The sequence below is a fragment of the Pollicipes pollicipes genome, unplaced genomic scaffold (genome assembly GCF_011947565.3).
Source record: "Pollicipes pollicipes isolate AB1234 unplaced genomic scaffold, Ppol_2.1 Scaffold_4219;HRSCAF=4965_pilon_pilon_pilon, whole genome shotgun sequence".
NCBI lineage: Eukaryota > Metazoa > Arthropoda > Thecostraca > Pollicipedomorpha > Pollicipedidae > Pollicipes > Pollicipes pollicipes.
Genome location: NW_023596448.1, coordinates 34,853,252 through 34,868,881, shown reverse-complemented (window position 1 = coordinate 34,868,881; position 15,630 = coordinate 34,853,252). Strand labels below are relative to the sequence as shown.

The 15,630-nt window shown below is 57.4% G+C and overlaps 1 protein-coding gene across 1 annotated transcript in view; it reads right to left on the bottom strand.

Annotated features, from left to right (window-relative positions):
* Nucleotides 1-1,092: 1,092 nt before the first annotated feature.
* LOC119095250 (xylosyltransferase oxt) overlaps nucleotides 1,093-15,630 on the bottom strand; it is a 94,007-nt gene continuing 79,469 nt past the window's right edge. Inside the window, exons 15-23 of the mRNA XM_037218116.1 lie at nucleotides 13,261-13,379; nucleotides 12,786-12,962; nucleotides 10,853-11,046; nucleotides 9,543-9,654; nucleotides 8,967-9,092; nucleotides 7,256-7,353; nucleotides 5,724-5,984; nucleotides 4,334-4,507; nucleotides 1,093-3,067 (exon numbers count right to left, since the gene is read on the bottom strand). Coding sequence (XP_037074011.1) covers nucleotides 2,860-3,067; nucleotides 4,334-4,507; nucleotides 5,724-5,984; nucleotides 7,256-7,353; nucleotides 8,967-9,092; nucleotides 9,543-9,654; nucleotides 10,853-11,046; nucleotides 12,786-12,962; nucleotides 13,261-13,379 — 1,469 coding nt within the window. The 3' untranslated portion in view covers nucleotides 1,093-2,859. The remainder of the gene's footprint in view (nucleotides 3,068-4,333; nucleotides 4,508-5,723; nucleotides 5,985-7,255; nucleotides 7,354-8,966; nucleotides 9,093-9,542; nucleotides 9,655-10,852; nucleotides 11,047-12,785; nucleotides 12,963-13,260; nucleotides 13,380-15,630) is intronic.

Here is a 15,630-nt window from a genome sequence, read left to right as displayed (position 1 = left end):
AAAGCACAGATCGATGCATGAACGCTACGCATATCTTAGTTTGTGTCAATCCAGTTGACGACATCAGCTGCCCTCGGTTTTTGAAACACATTGGATCCCAAAGGATTTTTTTTCACTAAACATCGCCACAAAACGGCATCTGCGTGCAAGGAAGACCCTCAATGGCTACAGAAGGTAATCTCATCTTCACTCCGGCCACTGAATGCGTCGCCAGAGACAGTGTCATAGGTTGGCATGATCGCCGACTATGGTGCGCTGGGAACACCACTGCGCAGTGCAATATCACGGGTCACGACCTTGTGTCGTGTAATTCCTTCACATAATTGCTGGCCCATATAACTATCGCCTCGTGTCCCTCGTTCGTCTCAAGACTGACAAAGCGTCACACTGGTACGGTAGGAGTCATGGAACTGGTGCGGTCACGAGTGTGGCAACACCTCACTAAATGACAACAGTGAAGCCAGAACATCGACCAACGTGGGTCTCGAACCCGGGACCTATGACTAACTCAAATACCAAATCCATTAACCAATGGCAGCCAATTGTGCCCGTATTCATAGACAAATCTGCGACAACAATGAACTGCTTACATGCCGCTGATTGCGTACGCAACCGTTCACGCATTTAAACCTGCTTCTGGTCCTATTGCCCAGGTCTATCATAACCCGTCACTCCTGAACTGACGAGCATGTAATTGATATCCGAAGCCGAATGAATGGTGTCACCACAGCGCGGACATGTCATTGACTGTTCCCATGCCGGGCTACAGCGGGGAGGGGCACTCAGCCAGCCTCTGCCGCGGGGCGCGGTGGGCTGAACGGGGTCCTCACAGACACTGGCGCCGGCTGTCCTCTTGCCCGCCTTCTCGCTGCTGTGCCGCATCGCGGCAAAGTGACGATTGATGGAAGCGTTGGTGTGACGAGCGACCAGGCAGTGAGTGAAGCGATGATGACAGCGCTTGTCGGTTCACATGTGACGATCGAAAGCGACGAGGTGCTCGCGTTTTGAGACTCTCAGTTACGTACTGTTACAGTTACGTACTGTTACGTACTGTACAGTTACGTACTGTTGTCTTGACAGGACAAACGGCCCTAACAAAGACGGCCTATTTATTGCTCGTAGAAAACTCTCCCATGCCGTGATGTGCCGTCACCCGGCACCAGGCGCCAGGAGCCGCTACAGCAGCGAGTCATCACAAGACCCGGCACCAGGCGTCAGGAGCCGCTACAGCAGCGAGTCATCACAAGACCCGGCACCAGGCGTCAGGAGCCGCTACAGCAGCGAGTCATCACAAGACCCGGCACCAGGCGTCAGGAGCCGCTACGGCAGCGAGTCATCACAAGACCCGGCACCAGGCGTCAGGAGCCGCTACAGCAGCGAGTCATCACAAGACCCGGCACCAGGCGTCAGGAGCCGCTGCCGCAGCCAGTCATCACAGGGAAAGGCACTGGACAAGCCATCCCCGGTGGACGGCAAACATGGGCGCCAAGGAACGGCTGGGAACGAACAGGAGCGCAGAGGAACGGAGGGGAACGGAGGGGAGCGGAGGGGCACTTGGAGATGGAGACTGACAGTGAGAGAGACACTTATAAAAACCGTGTAAACCTGCGACGCCACGGCCGACGGACGGCATCCGCGGTAATAAATATACTCGCCGCAAACACAACGTCACTGCACGTCACGTGACCCGAGCGCAGTCGCGGTCGCACAGACTGGGGCGCGCGCATATCTCTGGCGACGGCACCCCGTCAAAGTCGCGTCAGTATAAAACCTCTGGGGACAGAATACCTCGAGTGCGCCGACCAGACGATCCGGCCGAGACGAGCTCTGTCATCTCCCCGGTGCCCGCACCAAAGCCAGAGTCGGAAGCCACAGGCGGTGGGCATGCCAGGCTCGGCGGAACAGCATACGCGTCACACACGTCAAACGAATGAGTACAACGGTCAACAACACCGACTGAAAACAGACTGGCAACCGACAGCGGTACCGGACAGGGTGAATCGCGATGGGGTCATAATGGTCCTATCTGGCGCATCCCTGCGGCAGTAAAATATACCTTTGATCATCGAGGATTAGGGGACGCGACACACAGTTTCCACTCAGGCGGATGATGATCTCGTCGGTAAAACGCTGTACCGGAAAACGCAGACAGACAAACCACACACAGATGAACAGCGGCTACAGCCACACAACCTGGCCATGGAGCCTGGATAAGAGACGTCCTGATTACACCCGCCGCGGTCCATTGTACCCTGCACACAGCTCACCGACAGCTCCAGAACAACGCCGCCGCCCTGGCCCGAGCGCGCTTGCCAGACCGCGCAGCGAGGCGGGCTGGCTCCAGTGCACGGGCCCCGCCCAAGGAACGGTCGATATGTGTGCGTACAGCGCGGGGACACACGACGCGGCCCCGTTCGATACCATCTTGAGTCGTCATAAGGAGTGCATTATTGCGTTGTGCTCGCGGCGACCTCCCCCAAGTCTTGGGCGAGCGTCCTCTCTACGGCTGTCACCAGCAGGCGCCAGCACCAACGCCGGGGCTCCGGAGGGCGGCCGACAGTGGTCTGGCCACTGTCTGCCCAACCGACAGTGAGCCGGCCACTGCCTGCCCGACCGACAACTGCCTGCCCGACCGACAGTGATCTGGCCACTGTCTGCCCGACCGCCAGTGAGCCAGCCGTTGTCTGGCCGACCGCCAGCGAGCTGGCGACTGCCAGCCCGAACGACAGTGCGCCGGCCACTGCCTGTCCGACCAACAGTGAGCCAGGGACTGCCTGCCCGGCCGACAGTGAGCCGGAGACACCTGAGAGCCGGCTGCACGCGTCGTCAGGCGGCCGTCGGCCGGGTCCGCCGGCGGTGTCACAGGCCGTCGCGGTGCGGGTAATGCGTGTCCAGCGCGGCCGGCACGCGCCGCAGCCGGCCGCCGGTCGCCACGCCGTGCAGTTCGGCCTTCGGGTCGGGCGAGAGCGAGGACCAGGTGCTGGCCGCACACGGCTCCGGCAGCGGCGCCAGGCAGCCGGCCGCCGGCACCGCCGAAGCCAGACACATCGACTCCAGCGAGAAGTGCCTGCCGGAGAGAGCTACGCGTCAGGGTCGGCGGTCGGCGCCGCGGAGGCCAGACACAGACACTACAGCGAGAAGTGCCTGCCGGAGAGAGCTACGCGTCAGGGCCGGCGGCCGGCGCAGTAGAGGCCAGACACAGCGACTCCAGCGAGAAGGCCTGCTGGAGAGAGCTACGCGTCAGGGTCGGCGGTCGGCGCCGCCGACGCCAGACAAAGCGACTCCAGCGAGAAGTACCCGCCGGAGAGAGCTACGCGTCAGGGTCCGCGGTCGGCGCCGCCGACGCCAGACACAAGCGACTCCAGTGAGAAGTGTCTGCCGGAGAGAGCCACGCGTCAGGGCCGGCGGTCGGCGCAGCTGGGCGCGCGCCGCTGAGGTCGCGCAGCGGCTCGAAGCGCCGTGAGCGACGGTGAGAAGGGAGATGAGACGTCACCGCAGGCAAATGATGACCTCATGGCCACGGCGACTGGGGACGAGGCGTGCTGGTCGTTACAGCACACACTAAAGGATCATTCTTTTATCACAGGCCCGGTGACAAGAAAGCTCGCTGGCGGCATCCAGCGCGTCAAGGGAAAGACATAACCGACAGTTCGATGACGTTCCGAGGTCAGCGTTTGCAGAGACGACACTGCAGGCTCAGCTTTGCCCTTCAAGGCCACTAAAGCACGGGCGTTTCCACACGTACGATGCCCCTCGTCCAGGGGTGTCCCACCAGCGCACGTCGGTTCAGGGTCGCCTGGCCCGCACTGTGCGTGGTCCCCTGCAGGGGTGACAGACCCACACAGTGTGTTCCTTTGCTTGGGAACAATCGGGGAATGTCAGGCCCAAGTTCCCAATCGGTTTGAAAAATGCTTGGGGTTTCCTAAGCTTTCCCCAATCGAGCGACCTGTCATCGGCTAACGCTTGGGGAACCTTGGGGTTTCCCAAGGTTCCCCGAGGTTCTCCAGCGCAAGCCTCTCAGATCGTCAGATTGTGATTTGCTTGGGGAAGTCATGTTCCCGTACGCAACGCCATAAGCAGCTTGAAGAACGTTCGGAGCTCGATGACCAGCCGTTTGGGGACAGGTTGGCGAGTCGTCCCGTTCGTGATTAGACATTGTCCAGCGCGTGATCGGCATCGGGAGCCCAGGGAACATTTCAGACACCTCACTTGAAAAAGTATTGGGAAACGGCCCGAAACAGGTTGGGAATCCCAACCAACATGCGCCACTTTCCGAGCTGATCACTGTCGGCCTCTGCGGGCGCCTCCACGGAGGGTCTGCGGGGACGCTGACCTGCGCACTATGTCGTCGGTCCAGTCGTGCAGCGCGTCGCCTTGCCGCTGGGCGTTCCTCTCGGCAGCGGCGGTCGCGGCACCGGTGAAGTTGTCATCGGCCCCCAGCAGGCGGTACAGGGTGGCCGGCAGACGCTGGTCCGAGTACGGCAACGGCGGGCCGACGTGCAGCAGTCTGCACGGCACGCGTCATCACGGCACGTCATCACGGCACGTCATCACAGGCACGTCACCACGATACGCCGTCATCACGGCACGTTATCACGGCACGTCATTACAGCACGCCGTCATCATGGCACGCCGCCGTCGCAGCACGCCGTCATCACGGCGCATCATCACGGCACGTTATCACGGCACGTCATCACGACACGCCATCATCATGGCACGTCGTCATCGCGGCATGCCGTCATCAGGATCAGGACAGATACACCAGGTCACGACTCTGAGGTCACGGTCATGAGGTCACGACCATCAGATCACTACAATAACGTGATAGTCATGAGGTCACAAACATCAGTTTGTGGCTACCAGGTCAGGCCAAAAATTATCAGGTCACGATCATCAAGTAGCCAACATCAGGTCACGCCAACGACAGCACGGCCATCAGGTCACGGTCACCACTCATCAGGTGCCGTCACCAGATCACGGTCACGAGACCACGGCCGCCTATTCACGGTCATCATATCACAACGATTAAATGGTGGCAATGAAGCCACGGTTAACCGGTTATGATAGAGATCATCAGGCCATGACCGCCATATCACGCCTAGCCCTGCCACCCACCCAACGACCACTCGATCCCTCATTCCCCGCGACCAGGTTCCCGCGGACCCTCCCAAGGACCCAGGAACCTAGGAACCCTCATTCCCCGCGACTGATACCTATCCGTTAGTAATAGACCAATGGAAGTAGCTATTCCCAAGGATGACAACTGGCCGGCGACTACTATCGCTACCCAACAAGAAGTGCTATAAAGCAAGGTTAACATGCACAAAATTGCCAGGGGCAGAACAATATCCTGGTCTCGCTGCTCACAGAACGCACCAATAGAAACGCAGGAGACACTGCACAAAATTCCCGGTCTCCCTGCTCACAGAACGCACCAATAGAAACGCACCAGACACTACAAAATTCCTAGTCTCCCTGCTCACAGAACGCACCGATAAAAACGCAGAAGACCACGTACAAAATTCGTCAATTGTCTTACCCGAGAGTATGGAGACAAATCGGGTACAGCATCTAAAGCTGATGGCGCAACCGTACCCACCAAAAAGCTGAACATCTAACACCACCCCACTAGTCCCTTGTCAGTCGGTACCTTACCCTTCTCTCTCCACCTATCCCCCCCCCCCCGCCCAACCAAAAGCGGTTGCCTTTCCCTACCAACTCACTTGGCCTGCTCGCGGTTGACTGGTCGGCCTCGGTACACCTCCAGCGGCAGTACAGGGAACTCGGCGCGCGCCACGGGCACGCGGTCGGCCAGCACGTGCACGCGCCACGTGCCGGGCCGCAGCGGCTGGCGCACGGACAGCCGCGTGACGCCCGAGCGCGACTCCTCGGTGGTGTTCAGCGCGAACGTCTCGGCCCGCGCCAGCCGGCCGGCCGGGTCCTGCACGACGACCGTCACGTTCTGCGCCTCGCCGCCCGACCAGCTGCGGCAGACGAGGCGGCGCGCCGGCGTCAGGGGCCGGCGCCGTGAAGGACGCCGCCGGGCCGGAGTCAAGGGTCGGCTCCCGCGAGGGACGCCGCCGGGCCGGAGTCAGGGGCCGGCGCCCGCGAGGGACGCCGCCGGGCCGGAGTCAAGGGCCGTCCCGCAGGGACGCCGCCGGGCCGGCGAGGGACCCGCGGGCCGGTCAGGCGCGCCGTGAGGTACGCCGCCGGGCCCGGCGTCAGGGGCCGGCCGTCCGCCGCCGGGGAGTCAGGGGCCGGCGCCGCGAGGCGCCCGGGGAGTCGAAGCCGGGCCGCGTCCCGCCGTGAGGGGCGCCCGCGGGCAGGGCCGCCCCGAGGTAGCCGCCGGCCGGCGTCGGTCGGCCCGCGAGGGACGCCGCCGGGCCGGTCAGCCGCGAGGGACCCGCGGTCGAGTCGGGCCGGCGCCCGCGAGGGACGCCGCCGAGCCCGACTCAGGGGCCGGCGCCCGCGGGACGCCGCCGGGCCGGAGTCAGGGGCCGGCGCGCATGAGGGACGCCGCCGCTGGCTGTGCCGAACGTATTGCGCGGGCACATTTCAGGTGGTAGTGTAGGCGCGGGCCTAGTCGCGGGGATCCTGAGCCCGCCACTCTTGGGGCGCTGGTGAGGTTCAGGGAGCAGTGGAGGCACGGCCAGTGCGATCACGTTTGGTTAGTGGTCTGGGAATGCTTCATTCTTGGATGTCGTCTACGACGGGCCAAATTCAAGGCGGGCACAGAGTTCAATGGGGTGTGCCTCGACACCCAACCAGAGAGTGTGTAGCACGACGAGAAACGGCATATCGTAACGACGTCAAAACATCGCAAGAACAGACTTTGTGGGGTGTGCACCTAGCAAAAAAGGAGGTAAAACGCTTGCCAGCTGGACAACAGTCTGCGCAGGCTTCTCAGTTCATAACTGTGTTTGGGAGAACAATTTACCAGATCCCACGCCACCACACGGCCATGTAGGGTGCAGCCCATGTAAACCATGCATGGGAGAAAGAGAAAGAGGGGCAGACATACGCAAAATGTAAAAGCTGGTGATGAAAAAGGATAGTGCTCCTAACAAAAAGATCATATCATTTCCACAACACTTCAATAGCCCCAGTAGGGAACCTACAACACCACTGCCGACGATAACAGCAGCCAGCGCCTACCACGCCACACCACAGCCTTAAGACGAGCAACGTGCCGTCGTCTGCGTCTCAGCTCGTCCAGCGGACGCGGCGAGAGCGTGATGACGCTTGCCTGCCGCACCTATGCATGATGACGGGAGTGGCGAACACGCCCATCACGCGGCCGAAGTTGCGGAAGGTGGCCTCCTTCTGGTCGAACTCGGTGCTGATGCCCATCGACTGCGGCAGGCGGCAGGAGGCCGGTCAGCGGCACAGTAGACAGCACCGCACGATCACGGGAAAGAGAGAGACGCGCTCCAGCGCGCCGCAAACGACGAACGGCTGGGCCGGCCGACAGCCGACGGCCGCAGCGCCGGGCGGCACGCTCGCGGAGCGGGGCGTGAGGTAGGTGTATGATTATTAGAAGACGTGCTGATAAGGGGCGCCTCGGTAGCTAAGTTGGAGCAGGCCTGCCACATGATCTGGAGCAGGCCTGCCACATGACCTGGAGCAGGCCTGCCACATGACCTGGAGCAGGCCTGCCACATGCGGGTAAGTCCCGTTTGTGGCGCTGACTGCGCATGAGGAGAGAGCAGGCAGCTTGTGTGCGGAGTTCCTACGCAGTTCTCCACAGATACGGGCCGAGACCACAACCAGATAGGCTGAATTTCAACATGGGGTTGAGCACTGGCGTGTCAGGACATGTGTAGACCCCGACACCACCGTTATTGATGGATTACCTGGGACGTTAGAGACGTGATTGATGATACTTCGAATCAGCTACGTCAATGGCCAGACAACCAGTGAACCGCGTTACACGTTACACCCCATTGGTCTCGACACGCAAAGTAGGGACATGATCGCATATGATACAAAATTACACAACAACTAATCCAGAATTTAGAAAGACCATGATGTCTAGTGTTAACGCATCATTGTTTTGTCATGGCAGAACGCCACGTTTTTGCCGGAATATGGCGACACACTGCAAACCTGTGCCAACACTACATACAGCATGTTGTGGGGCACCGTGCCCGGACACCCACACACGACCGGACAGACCGAGGTCCTCCGCAACCCAGTCCACGGCTTCCAAAAGATCAACACGACACCGTTCAATAACGCATGACCGGCGCCGTGTACGACCGCGGCGACGGTGGCGGTCACGTCACCACCAACAGGTGGTGACGTCACGTCACGTCACCAACAGGCGGCCACGGCCGTGACACGCGGCCGGACCGGGCCCCGTGGAGCTCGGCTCCTGAACCCGCCACAACGTACGACCGGACCGGGACCCGTGGAGCTCGGCTCCTGAACCCGCCACAACGTACGGCCGGACCGGGACCCGTGGAGCTCGGCTCCTGAACCCGCCACAACGTACGGCCGGACCGGGACCCGTGGAGCTCGGCTCCTGAACTCGCCACAACGTACGGCCGGACCGGGACCCGTGGAGCTCGGCTCCTGAACCCGCCACAACGTACGGCCGGACCGGGACCCGTGGAGCTCGGCTCCTGAACCCACCACGCCGTATGGCCGGACCGGGCCCCGTGGAGCTCGGCTCCTGAACCCGCCACAACGTACGGCCGGACCGGGACCCGTGGAGCTCGGCTCCTGAACCCGCCACAACGTACGGCCGGACCGGGACCCGTGGAGCTCGGCTCCTGAACCCGCCACAACGTACGGCCGGACCAGGCCCCGTGGAGCTCGGCTCCCACACCCACCACGCCGTACGGCCAGACCGGGTCCTGTGGAGCTCGGCTCCTGCACCCACCACGCCGTACGGCCAGACCGGGTCCTGTGGAGCTCGGCTCCTGCACCCACCATGCCGTGCGGCCGGACCGGCGGGTTCTCACCGTGAGTCTGTCTTCGGCGGAGCCCTTCTTGAGGCGCCGGATGGGGGTCGGCAGCGGAGACGCCAGCGTCTCCAGCAGCAGCGGCGTGCCGTCCGGAGTCACCAGCTCAAACTGCACCGCCGTGCCCTGGCGGCGGCACGAGGTCACGCCGAAGTCACGAATCGTGGCATGGATCACCGTGAGGTCACGGAAGGAGGCAGGGGTGAGCCTGAGACCACCGGCCGTGGAGCAGATCGTATTGAGGTCGCAGTCCGACTGTGGGTGGCGCTGTGTTGACGCAACGAGACCGGTGTCACACTAGTGTTGTGTGAACCTTCACACCTGCGTGAAGGGAGGGCATGACGGACCACAAGTGCACAGGCAGAGGAGAATGCAGCATGAGGGATATATCCTGCATCACAACCAGCAGGTAAAACACCGCGTGAAGTCCATCGCTACAGTGGACTAGCCCTGTAGACCCTGTACATATTAGCTCCCCGTAACGACGGCATGGCTACGGCCCTCAGCCCGCCGTTACATCAGCCCGACACCGAAGGGACGACCGGCCGACAATGGTCTGCCCGCCAGCTGCCGTACCTTGTACACGTCATCCACCTTGAGCACGTGCGCCGTGACCACCGAGCCCAGGGCGAGGTCACAGCGGCTTCCTCCCACCCTCAGGCGCTGCACGGACAGGCGCGCCACGCTCCTGAAAACACGACCCGGGCGTCAGCCGCCGCCGGCCGCCGGCGTCGCACTGCGCGGCTGGAGGCGGCGCCGAGGCATCGCCACGTCATGTTGGGATCACACAGCTTATGTTGATATGGGTTGGTATACAGACCACGCACGCACGCACGCAAGCACGCACGCACGCAAGCACGCACGCACGCACCCCCCACACCCCACACACACTAGGTTAGGTTAGGTTAGGTTAAGAGAATTGGGCGGCGAAAGTTTAACGTCCCGCATGCTCGATATGGTCCATACTGTTCTGTAACATCATCTGATCTTAAGCGCGCACAGTTGTCTAAAAATTTGTAATATTTTTGCATAAAAATGCTAGTTAATCATTATAACACTACTGTGCATAAATAATCATACAATTGCTTCTGCTTAATTACTGCCTAATTAGCATTAGAAAACTGGCTCAAAGAAGTCACAATGCGGCATTTGCCATTTATCTTGCCGATCCACAACGTGCAAGCTCTAGTTTGGTGTGGACGGATGAATAATTCTGCCAACTCCGAATTTTTCTCACGGTCTCAACAATGCTGCAATTCCAACATTCTTTATCCTTACGTACAATATAACGTTTAACATCAAGTTCTAAAATGAAGCCAAAAATTTGTTTGCAAACCCACTTTCATGCGATTCTGGCTAAACAGCAGCTGAGAAACACGCCGGGTCCTTTTTGTTTGGATATTTGTTATTTCATTTTTGTAGTTCACGAAGCAGTAAAGATTTGCCGGTAGCGTCCGCACTTACGCGGTGAGTCAATACAAAAGTTAGGTTGGAAGTAGGTTGCTAGCCCTGGCCACCCACCTCTCTTGTAGTATACCCCTTCCCATCATTTACACACATCGACGCTTTCGCTTAGCCGCATTGTCCGTTCCACTTCAGCCCGCAAACTCGGCGGCGAGGCTGAGCCAGCTTCAGCGCGCTGTCCTGGTGCAGTCAATGCCGGGGCTGACTCACCCGTAGAACGTCAGCGCGCCGTCCTGGTGCAGCCAATGCCGGGGATGACTCACCGGTAGAACGTCAGCGCGCCGTCCTGGTGCAGCCAATGCCGGGGCTGACTCACCGGTAGAACGTCAGCGCGCCGTCGTGGTGCAGCTGATGCCGGGGCTGACTCACCGGTAGAACGTCAGCGCGCTGTCCTGGTGCAGCCAATGGCGGGGCTGACTCACCGGTAGAACGTCAGCGCGGCGTCATCGCCGGTCGTCAGGTCGTCTCGGTGGTAGAGGCTGAGCCAGTGGCGGTGAAGCGCAGGCAGATCCGGCGGCAGCGGACCATGTACCCACTTGTCCACCATGGTCACTGCCTCGTGGCTGATGGCTGACTCGAACTTGCGCGCGAAAAACAGGTCGCGCGTCTCCGTCCGCTGCGGAGACGGTGTGGGAGGGGGGGGGGGGGGAGGACGCTGAGTGGTAGCGGCGGAACACAGCACGACGAGACCGGCACACCCAGCCGTTGACGGCGCTGACCCAGCCAGCGGGCGCCATTGCATCCAGGGTGGGATGTAATGGCGTCTGTCCGTAATGGCGTAATAACGTCCGACGAGCCTCGCACGCATTTAGACGTCCAGAATAAGGCATTATGTCTTCCGGCACCCACGGAAGATCGAGCCTGGTTTTCGACAATCAGAAGATCTCCCTCTTCGAAGTTAATAATCACGCGATGAAGCAGTTTCAGTGTGGTATCTTTGACGTTAGCTTTACGGCCGTTCATGTGAAAGGCTTATGCAATTCTGCACCAAGCTCTATCTGTTTGCGCGTGAGTCTGTCACGCTCTTTATTGGATAAGGCAGCATTATTATCATTATCATAGTAGCTATATAATTACTCTGCTGGAACTCACTTCTGCTCTTGTTTCGATCAAGGCATGTTGCCGAAATATGAACCCAACTAGATCTCCGTTCTTCTGGTTTTTTCTCCGAGGAATAAGGCTAATACTACCGTCTTATCTATGTGAATAATGTTCCTCGCTTATGCGCTGAACAATTTACGTAAGCTCTTTCTTGGTTTGCAGAACAATGAACCAATGCCACAAAACAGCTCGACAAAAAACAGCTTTGTCCGTCCCGGTGGCTCAGTTGGTTAGAGCGCCTGCATTCCGACCCACCCATCCGTGGCGGGATGGGTTCGAGTCGCTTTAGGGCGCCCGCTATTTGCCCTTGGCAGGTATGGCCTGCGGCCGGTGGCAGCGGTCGCGCTAAAGGTCAGTTGACGTCAGAGGGCAGGACGGACCGTGCCGAGCATTGCGGCACGTTAAGTTTTCGCCACTAAATTCTGCCGTTACCTGGAACTGCGCGATCGGATGGTGGGGGTCAGGGCTCACACAACAAGCACTGCTTAGCGTGAGCACTTATCCCAGAAATCCATCCATTCAAAGGATTCGGACCAAATTTATAAAAAAAGGGATTGGCACGTTCCACGTCTGCACTTTTTCTCGCCAGCTTAGAGCCTCCCTCCTTCCTGACCGACCACAGACAGTACAAAGCGCCACACCAAGACACTTAAACATTTGGATGCCTCACACTAAATTACATCTCATTTTCTTATTTTTTGGCCTATGAAAAGAAGAGAGGGATCAGCAATCAACTGAATTCAGTCATCCCACAGTCAGACCAGCGGAACTTCCGTAACCACTGTTCTACATCCCCCTTCCCCTTCCATCGTCATCAGTCGCGGTTTGTACAAGTATTTTGGTCCACACCCGGTTCTTGCCATGCTTCAATGACCTCCGTCCATATGTTTTTGATATAATTGGTACCCATCCTAATATTCTATCCAAGTCTTTGACGGACGCTCCTTGTATACGTATTTTTCTCGGAGTCGGTAGCCATTCTCCCTCCAGATTTGTATTATCTCCTCGTCGGTGGCCTCCCTTATCCCCGCGCCCGCATCCTCCCGATGTGGGTAGTCTGCAAACCTGTATATTTCCCTTGTCAGCGCCCTCTGCAACCATGTTTTCACCCATGCCCGTGCTCTCCCTTCCCGTGTATCCTGCACATCGATAACCTCAAATGCTCAGATGCTCAGATGACCTCAGATGCCCAGATGCTCAGATGCTCAGATGACCTCAGCACCTGCATATCCTCCCCTTCGACGGCACGCGTACCTGTATTTTCTCCATGTCCGTGGGCCGGAAGTCGTTGGGCGAGCATCCGCACCAGTCCACGGCGTACTTGTGCTGACAGTGGCAGCCCTGCTTGCGCCGCCAGTTGGTCAAGTGCAGGTTGTTGTCTACCAGCGTGTGGCAGAACTCCGAGTTGCGCAGCGCGATGTGGAAGAAAGACTGGAAGATGACGATGGGCAGAGGGCTTGAGTTACTTCCGCAGGCACACTGCTGTCTAGCAGAGATGCAGCGTTGCTTGTCTCTCTGTACAGTCATTAACGTTAAAACGTCGCAAAACGCTTGAACTGCGACATGCGAATGCGGCTGGTGGCATATCACAACCACGATTTATGTGAACTTGAAATCACACACTTCGTCAATCGCACAACCACTACCTCAGGGCCACAGCTGAGGCGTTCCATTCCTGACATTCGCAGCAAATGACGGTTCTCCATCCTGGTCTCCACCGATCACTTACCTCAGCGGGCAACAGAGAATGGTTGAAAAAAGTCCGCAGGCCGACAAGAAGGTCGTCCTCCATGGACGTGACATACTGTACGAAGTCCCGGTACAAGCAGACCCAGTCACTACCGCCATCTGTAAGAGGCCACAAGAAGTTGTCCAGCGTCCACCTGTCGTTGCCCTTTTCGATTCTCGATTTTTTTCGAAGTTACCTGATCATAAGTCTCATTTCCGTAAAAATTACAACTCGTGTCCAACTTCTTGCATCATGTAGCACAACACATTATTCGGAATTTGAAATGAAACAATCTGCTCAGCACTGGTTGAGAGCCAATTGACGTCTGTTGTGTCTAGAAATCCTACGAACACCTTATATGAACTAGACGATTATATTCTTTTTTACCTTGAACGCCACATGGCCAATAGGGTGGCAGGATTTGAATGGCGTTGCTATGGCGTGATGCATGCCTGATCGACCTTGAAATAGACTGCACAAGTGCACATTTTCGCAGGTATGCAGATCAGAAACTAGAGGGTTTAAGTTCTCAAGAAGGGCACGGCTATTTTCTACACATAATTAATGTGCCCTCAGAGTGGCTATTTCAGCTCAAAACCGCATACAAATGCGGAACATTTCCTTTCATGCCCGCAATCAAGTTTATAATGAGGGATGGAGGCCGCGCAACCCCGGGATCCACTACGTGAACACGCTTCTGGATTTGTTGTTTTGCTGGCACAATGCTATCTGAGCCATCATGTAGCACTGATAAACCACACACAAAAGTGCTCACTTGCCTATGACGACGAAAACAGGCATCATCGCTGAACAGGATAATGATTAAAAACCAAGCCTCAACACTGGCACCTAGGCATGCGCCTGGTTCCCAGTTTTGGTTCCTGATTCTCACTGGTTCCATCCACAAAAACCTTGGATCCCGGCTCCCGTAGGTTCCTTGGACATAGTACAACCCTGGATCTCCGACATAACGCAACCATGGAGCCACATAGATGTCAGGATGTGAAGACAGATATTGGGAAGAAATCGGCCGAGGTGTCATTGAAAAACGTGTGGTGATGGGAGACTTCAACATTCCATGCCAGAGCGAAAATTTTGAAAATTGTCAAATAGTTACAAATATATTCTTAAATGCTTTGAAGAAAATTTTATTCAGCAGCTGGTGTGCAAACCCACCAAGGGAGGTGAAGTTTTGAATATTGTTTAGACTAATGAGGAAGGGGTGCTGGACGTGTTGACAGCAGGTAAGGCACTGGGAAATAGCGACCATAATATTGGGAGATTTCCACTGTATTTGGGTTATCAAGGTGAACCTTATCAGACTATTATTCCAAATTTTGCTCCGGATAAATAATAAAAAAGCGAGAAAATAGCTCAAAGGAAGCCCCACGGCAAACGCAGTGCATAATTCGATGGCAGTGAAGGAGGCGGCATATGATACGTCAGAAGCGCAGCGCACAGAAAGCGACAAGGCAGCGTAAGGAGTGCATTAGCCGAAGGATGGATAAAGATTTCTACACAGAGAGCTAGCGACAGAAATCAGGAAAGCCAAAAGATTATCAGAAATACGGCTGGCAGACACTTGCTATGGCCATTTGATTTTTTTAGCTACTACAAATTCAATTATAAGAGATTCTCTGTCGGCCCCCTTGAGAAAAATAGAATGTCTTTAGTGGAGGACAGGGATATTGCACATGCTCTTGGTAGGCAGTTTCTTCAGTTTTTAACAAGGGGGTCCGTTTGTGATCTCCCTGGTAATAGACAAAATCTGACAGCAGGCAGTCTTGTCGATCTGGCGGTGACCAAGGGCATGGTAGGGCATAGCTTGAAAGAAATCAAGGTCAATAAGCCGGTCGGACCTGACCAGATATGTGGTAGAGCGCCGAATGAATACGCTAGTGCTTTAGCTTACAATATTTTGTGCTAACATATAAAAGGCCATTGGGCTTTTCAGAAGTAGTTGTGGACTGGCGAAATCCTAATGTAGTACCCATGTTTATGAAGGGGACCAAAAAAGCGTCAGCAGCTACACGCCAGTCAGTCTTGCCACACCAGCGCGCAAGATCTTTGAAAAATTCAGTAGGGCTGGCATTCAGCCACACTTAGGCATCAGTTGATAAATGATCGCCAGCAGGGGAGGGGGCGGGGGGGGGGGCAGGCGGTAGTGTAGTGGTTAACACGTCTGCGTGAACCACTGCGCGTCTGGGAAACCAGAGGTACGGGGTTCGATTCCCCGCGGTGCCCGCCCTTCCTACCGGGGTGAGAGGCAGGCGACGCCGTACAGTCTCAGCAGCTGGGTGCGCCGTTAAACCCTGACACACATAGTCGCCACCATGGTTTCTTTCTGGTAGGTCCCGGTTGGCAAATTTT